Source organism: Ictalurus furcatus, chromosome 27 (assembly GCF_023375685.1).
Source record: "Ictalurus furcatus strain D&B chromosome 27, Billie_1.0, whole genome shotgun sequence".
In the NCBI taxonomy this organism is placed as follows: domain Eukaryota; kingdom Metazoa; phylum Chordata; class Actinopteri; order Siluriformes; family Ictaluridae; genus Ictalurus; species Ictalurus furcatus.
The window spans coordinates 2,310,852-2,318,879 of NC_071281.1; the positions used below are offsets into that span (position 1 = coordinate 2,310,852).

The following is an 8,028-nucleotide window of genomic DNA, read 5'->3' on the forward strand; positions in this document are numbered from 1 at the left end:
AGCAGTTTGGTGACTACCAATAGGAATAAGGGACGATGATGTGCTTCTTTTTTTTCCCCCTGACCACAATAAACATTAATGTTCTACATATTAGTTCATACGGTTATAGTTCTCCTGAGCCAGTTGATATATCGCACTAATCCAGCACTACCAGTAGAATAAAGATTGGTCACCCACCAGGGACCAGTGGAGTGTGTTTTACAGTAAGTGACCCTAGCAGGTTAAGCCTGCATTCATACCGGCAAAGACGAAATCTGCAACTGTGCCTCAGGTTCCTATTAAAGCGGATTTGTGAAACAGTTGACCTTGACAGGAACAACCACTCCACTTCAATTCTAGAGTCAAAGACCCTCTTAAAACAGCTCCTTATACACAACTAGAGAGGTTCCTCCTTACATTCATTACTCTACAGATTAACAGGATTAGATATAGTCAGTGTTATAGGCATGAAAGTTATTATTATTATTTACATACTGGATAATTGTTGGCCAGACAGAAGGTAGGCGTCCGTATCCCCCTACCCCTCCCCCCCGCCAGAACTTCATGTCCTAGATAATTTTTAAAGTCAGCGAGGACAGGTTGTGTTGTGACCAGTTCAACCAAATTTTGTGCAGGCGACTGCTGCGTGATGAAGACAGCTGCTCAGACGCACGCAGCGAGGAGGAAGGCTGCATGCAGCGGAATCCACCACGGTAACCATTACAGATTGCAATTCTGCTATCTGAACTCCAACGAACTAGTATTCATTGTTGCTCATTCGCGCACTCTGTTTTCCAGCATACAAGGTCAGAGTGTCAAGCGTCAGTGCGAGCCAATATGACAGATATGAGGTGGAGATCCTGCAGGTCATAAAAGAAGGTGCGTTTTTCCTCTCAAAACCTGTAAACGTCAAGATGATGATGTCTGTAACACAGTGTTGCCTTTGGAATGTTACCTTAAATAACGTGTCTGTATGTGCACAGGCTCCGAGTTCGGTGTAAAGGAAAAGGACACGCGAGTGTTTCTCTCACACGCTGGCTGCAGGGCGGGGCTTAATCTACTTGAAGGGCAGGACTACATCATCATCGGGCCACCCTCTGACGTCTGGCAAGCAGGCAGTGACAAGAACGGGTAACGTTAAACACAATCTCCTATATCTTCATAGAAACAAAGATACACACAGGACTGGGCCTAGTGCTCTAAGCGGAGGCTGTTTTCATCCCCCTCGCATCTGCTCAACATCTCCTTACACCTCCTTACACCTCACAGACAGAAAACCGGTCTGACCTGGCACAATACTGTATGTGCAAAACCCATCATTACAAATTCTGGCGGGAATGAGGAGTAGATAACAAAAGATATGACACACGATGATGTAATGAAGGTGCCGAAGGGGAAAAATGGTTTTTGGGGTGGGGGGGATGGGGGGCAGTGTGTAATTTTGTTCCACTTGCTGTACCACTCACTGTACACTATGCTTCTATTTCGCAATCACTTTCTAAACACACTTTCTAGCCCTCTGTTGGCGGCTCAAGCTGTACCCGTGTGTATTTGTGCGATCTGTAACACTGCATTTCACTCAGATTTCCAGCAGAGGGAGTACTTTGATTATAATACATCTATAAAGTCCATACAGGACTGCTCTTTGCCTTCTTAATTGTTTTATAATGGCTGGGTTTTTTTTTTTTTTTTTGCATTGAGTATCTGAGCCAGCACACACATGAACACTTCTCCTTCTTATCTACAGGTATACATACACTCTGGGGAAGGAGACGTGGGTGGAGCGCTGGCCTTCATCAGCCGAGTGTAACGCTGCTACGCTAAACACATGCACTGAGCTGGAGAAATTTACAGCAGAATTGCGGGACACCGGCTGCCAAACCTGAGAAACACCACACACGGGGTTGTCTGTGTTCACTGCCTACACACACATAAATATTGATATATTGAAATGTAGGATATGTTGTATATCATAAAGTATATCATAAATTGTATATCATAGTGAAACATTTCCAATACAAAAAGGCACACAGATCTAAATAAAGCTTTAGGTTAACTGTGATCTTTGTCTGCCCGTTCCGTCCGACTCGAAATCAAAGACATTAGTTCTATTCTGTTCTTCAAACAGGTTAAAGATTAGTGAGGGTGCGGTGTTTACTCGTGGCCAGTGTGTTGACATTAGCCAGGTTGATTTAGAACACAACCCAGACTCGGTGTCTTCCCTGGATCTATTTGTGATGAACGGCCATCTTGGATCCGCTGCCCTACTCGTCCTGGGTCAAGAGAAGGAATGCTTCTACCGCTGGAGCTTTTTTAGTAACGCACCACGTTTCCACAAGGGCCGGTTTGAAACTTCCTGTATCACACGGGCCAGCTAGAATTATTTAACATCTAATGGTTCTGCTAGCTAGCAGGCTAATTATATTTAACACATGAGCTGTTTGCCATCATTTAGAAAAGAAGAGGGGAAAAAAAACTGGCAGAGAAGACGGTCATGTGACCTTTCAGCCAGTGATCTATGGTGTTGAACGCGTGACACACAAGCATTTAGAAAGAAAACAGGTTTAAAAACCACATCAAAGCAAAGCATGTTGAAGGCAAAAATCCACCCTAAATGACTTGGATATAATTAAAATGAGGATATCATTTATAAGAAAATTCTATGTTTGTTTTTTTTTTACTGTAGTGTTTTTTCACAGATCAAGTGGAATTTTTTAGACGCATACTTCAGAATAACAGTAAGGAATAAAACACTTGGGGGCATGCTGTTAAAGGAATATAATCAATTATGGGAGGGTGTGATGAAGCGGAGTTACTGTAACAGCATGTCCAATAAAAGTGTTTTATTCCTCCTACACAACGACAATTTGCAAACGATTACAATTAAAGAACAGATCATACTTTCGAGTCCACGTATACTTGCGTTTCGTGTCGTGAAGCGTCCGCAATTTCAGTTAGCCCTTGTTATCGCAGCTATATCCAGCCGTTCTCTCATTTTCACCTGAAGTTTTTTTTTAAAAAACACAGCTTCCGAGAAACGCAAAGTTATGTAAAGCTACAACTTTACCTCTGACTGTTACAAAGCGCTGACACTGTAGACTCCCTCCATAAATGTTAAATAATTCTAAATTTCCTTAGGAGAAAACATACTCATATCAGGAATTACACGCATAGCATCATGCTATACAAGTTAAAATATTAATATCGCAAAAATTGTGACTCTGTAGTCGGATATCGCGATGTACTAAAACCCAGGGTTTCATGTTGTAGTTTCCTGAGATGGCCAGTAGAGGGAGAGCTTTAGTCAAAATCTATTTGACATGTTTCCTCTCACATTGGTACCTTTGTGGAACTTTTAGTCTGATTTGAACTTAGAAATAACTCGAGATTAATGTGGTTTGTGTTCTTACTAATAATGATATACATATTACAGCACACACTACTGAACACACATGTCTTTGTGTTACTAACTTTTATAGCTGCTGTAACAAGAGTGATAACAGGAACTCACTTGTTTTGCAGGCATTCCACAACTTTAAAACGATATGATGTGTCGCTCTTTAACAAACAATAATCCACGCCAAGCTGTCAAAAATACATTCCAGCATATTTTATTTTTAATATTTTTTTTGTTCCCCCCCAATATGACTTAAGAGTCACCTTACTCATTAACTTACCTTCAGTCTAGCAAGCTAATGTAGCTATTGCGGCTAGTGTTGAATGCTTAACCAGCTTTTAATGTCGCTAATGTTTGAAAATGTAAAATAAAGAAACCCAAAACCTTGTAAAGCGAGTGTACAGTAGCTGGGAGTGTAAGAGTTGCCGAGCAGACTTAAGCCCAACTAGCTCATTTTAGCTATTTAAAAAAAAAATGGCTAGCCAACTTGACTAGCTGGACAATATTTCTTAATTTAATGACTTAACAAACCCAAAGTCTTACAATCGTATGAGTACACATATGGAAACGATGTAGAAGTACACTTGTAAGTACAGTTTAGCATTTACACTTTTAAAAAATTTATACTGCTCTTTTTTTTTAATCTCTTTTTTCCTGCCAATTTCATGGTCACCTTGCTTTTAGCTAATGATAATTAGCTAAAACTTCACTAGAATATTTAGCAATTTTTGAAATATTTTTCAATTAAACTGACTTTTTTTGTTTAATATGTTTAATATTATTATTATTAATAATAATAATAATAATAATAATAATAATATTTTCCTTCAGAATTATTTTTTTTATTACAACAGGTGAGTTTCCTGCTTTCTTCGGATAAATATGAGCTTAATTAGCGTTTGTAGAGAGAAATGGCTAGCCAAGTAAATTAATTATGCATTAATATAATTTTTTGTTGTTGTTTTAAAATTGAAATAAGAAAACACACCGCACTAATACTTGTAAATACAGTTTAGCTACAAGTTTGTGTAACTTAATTACTTCACTGATTAACTAGCCTCGATTAGCTAAAGAAAATTGGCTCGACACGAGCTAGCTAGCCAAGTTAGCTGATATTTACTTATCATGCTAACGAAATTTAGCTAGATTTATTAGAAGTGGTTTTTAAAACACTAAACAACACCAACTATAAGTTTTGTCACTTATAAAGCAATAAAATAAAACACTGATACTTACACGTGAACAGTCTCGCCACAGCACCTGTACAGGGTTTTGTTAGAAGGTGGAAAAATCCTATTGAATTAGTGTTCGAACTACCGATGAGCCGTTCACGAACGAGTCGTTGAGAATCGACTCGCAAATTTAAGCCACATTTTTCTGATCACCTTCCCTAATACACTTGACTACACACAATACGTCTACACACAATACTAGTAGTATTTAATTCAATTACATAAGAGCAACAGCATTGCTTAGATCTACCAAAAAAAAAATTACATTTGCGAGTCGGCTCTTTGAATCGACTCTTTTAGGTGTACGTTGAGAACCGACTCGCATATTCAAGCCATTTTTGTGTGTGTAATTTAATCAAGTTACACTCCTGTTTCTTTAAGATGTCTTGTGTGTAATCAGTGTATTAGGGAATTTAATCACTTATCATGATAAATAGAGAAATAAATCTTCATAATTAAGCACGTTCGCAGCAGTATAACAACATGAGTGCAGGGAAGCTTACTGCACATTTGTAGTGCTGTTCTTATTTAGCAGTTATTTAAATAGATTTTATACAATGCGATGCGAAGTAGTGTTGTTTTGTTAAATCGAAGGTAGAATAAGATTTTATGAAACAGTCACAGCTCCAGGCTCGCCGGATCGATCCGGAAATCGGGTTATTCGAGTTGTCTGGAGTGGGTTTCCTCCAGGTTCTCCGGTTTCTTCCCGACTCACGAAAACATGCCAGCAGGTGGACTCCTAGGTGTGAGTGAGTGTGTGCATGGTGTCTTGTGATGGACTATTGTCCCATCCAGTATGTTATAGAGTGTTGCAGGAACAAGTCCTAGTAACACCCGCATTTTAGTTAGCATTTTAGCACTTCCTTTTCCATTGTCCAGAAATCAATGAGGTTTTTTTTAAGGAACGGGTTAAATGCCAGAAATAAGGTCTGTGGTTAACACAAGCTCAAGATATTTTCCCATTTTATTTGATGACATAAAATACATCAGTAATCCTGTACTACTCTACAGCCTCGTTGTGTTTCTACTCGCGCTCTTGCGAACGATTCCAACTCGAACGTTCCAACTTTTAGATTTATCAATTTTATAGTATTTTCCAGTTGTAGTGTTTTTAAATAAAGATTGAAAGAGTTGTCGGAAGCTTCGTGTTGGTGACGTTGAAGTCATGCGACCTTGGTGTAGTTCGTTTAAAGCCTAACTTTAGCTTTTTTACTTCTGTCACTGTGTTTAGGCTTCAAAATTCATCAAAGTTGTGTTCCTTTGTGAAGGCTATCTTGATGACCAAAACGTGTAAGAATCCTAATCTTTTGTTGGTCACAGAGTGTATTTTGTGCAATAATCTAAAAGCCAAAGGTAAAATCCTATTAGCTATTTTCGTCGAGGGAACCATGGTGATGCTAACTTCCGGGTTGGCCTACAAAAACACGTCATCCACGTCATCCCTCTATTCTCATTATTTGCGTGAGATAGGCTCTGGATCCACAGAGACCCTGACAGTGGTTACTGAAGATGAATTAATAAATGAATGAACAATCTCTTGTAAAAGATGTCAGGTCTTCTTGTTCAGCTGACTCAAACGATATGATTCAGTAAGAAGAGCCGTAATTCCCATCACTAGTGAACAGTTAGTCCAGCTACAGCGCAGTGAGAAGTACTGTACACACTGTTTTCACACACTTTTTTTATTACCATGTGGAGGTGTGTGTGTGTGTGTGTGAGAGAGAGAGAGAGAGAGAGAGAGACCTTGGTCTTCAATACTCAGCCATAACATGGAGAGGAAATGAGAAACAATGGCATCATGAATCTTCCTGAATAAGAGCGAATAGAGCGTGATTTTAAAAGTAAACCATTGTTTTTATACGATAAGATGTTTGCATTATAAAAATATAGGTATGCACATACTATTCTTCAAATGTACAGTAATATCAGTAAAAAAAAATCAATATTAAATGGTAGAGCAAGCTTTATATTGAACACACACACTCTCTCTCTCTCTATCTTTCAGTTAATATGAGCTTAAAATTTACTAAGAATTTAATAAACCAGGCTCTCATCTTTTCACTTTTCAGCAATAACACCACAATGTCATTTTTTAAAAATGTATTTCTATCATTCTAAGGACATTTGCTTGCCCACAAAGAACTAGAAACTGGCTCACACTCGCACACTGCATCTCTGACACCACTTTATTTTAAGATAAGCTTATGTTACGACAGGTTTGACATTGCCAATGTCAGAAACGCACAAAACAATTGGGCTGTGTATGTCTCTATGTGTGTGTGTGGGTGTGTGTGTGTCTGTGTCAGTGTGGGTGGGGGTGTGGGGGTACTATTTTCCAGTCGATTGAAGAGCCGCTGCAAGCTTTTTCCACTTAATTTGGCAGCGTTCCTGTTGTGCTTGCCAGCACCCACATCCACCTGCGCACACACACACACACACACACACACACATACAGAGAGAGAGAGAACAACCCCCATCTGCAATCATATCCCATTTATTCCTCTCACATTATCATACTAACACATTTCTCTCACTCTGACACGCAATTGCCCCATTGCACGTATACCTATCTACACACACACACACACACACACACACACACACACACACACATGCACATGCATATTACTCAATCGCACAACGTCTTTGTGTTTCCAAAGGAATCTGAGGTCCACAACACACTGCTTACACAACATGCCATATACAACAGTTATTAAGTGTGTGTGTGTGTGTGTGTGTGTTTGACTTTTCTACAGCTTTAGGGTGTGCAGAGTGGCTTTTGATCCATTATCGCAGCAGGGAGTTTCCACTGAAGTGCACTTCAAATGAGTGTGTTCTTTCCACCTGTGCAGGTGTGTTTGTGTGTGCATGTGCGTGTGAGTGTGTGTGAGTGTGTTTGGGAAGGTCAGGAGGTCATTGTGAATGTGTGTTTGTGTGTGCCACTGCTGTCGAATATTTAAACTGCCATTAATGGAGTGAGTAATGAAGGGTTTTCAACTCGCTGAGAATGATGTCACTGCACTGTGCTTGTGAGGCATCACACACACACACACACACACACATTTGTCTTCCTAGGCTTGTGAGTACCTTCCATTGAAGTTTTCCTTGTGGGGACCAGCTAAATGTCCTCATGAGGTCAAAACTGCTGGATATTTGTGTCCTTTGTCCCCACAAAGATATAAAAACATGACATCACACACACACCTAACACCTCACACTCCTTCAGGAACAATGCAGTCCCACCCCCCGCCCATCATCCTTAAGGATTTGGCTCAAATAATAATGACCTCATTTAACCTCCAGCTAAGACACACACACCCACTCTCTCTCTCTCTCTCTCTCTCTCTCTCTCTCTCTCTCTCTCTCTCTACATGTAAGACCCTGCAGCTAAGTGACATGACAATGCTCCTGTTCAGCAGC

The 8,028-nt window shown here is 39.8% G+C and overlaps 1 protein-coding gene across 1 annotated transcript in view; it reads left to right on the plus strand.

The window, feature by feature from the left end:
• Positions 1-2,041, plus strand: part of LOC128602752 (complement C3) — a 28,959-nt gene extending 26,918 nt beyond the window's left edge. The window contains exons 41-44 of the mRNA XM_053616738.1: positions 615-692; positions 778-858; positions 963-1,110; positions 1,727-2,041. Coding sequence (XP_053472713.1) covers positions 615-692; positions 778-858; positions 963-1,110; positions 1,727-1,865 — 446 coding nt within the window. The 3' untranslated portion in view covers positions 1,866-2,041. The remainder of the gene's footprint in view (positions 1-614; positions 693-777; positions 859-962; positions 1,111-1,726) is intronic.
• Positions 2,042-8,028: the final 5,987 nt, after the last annotated feature.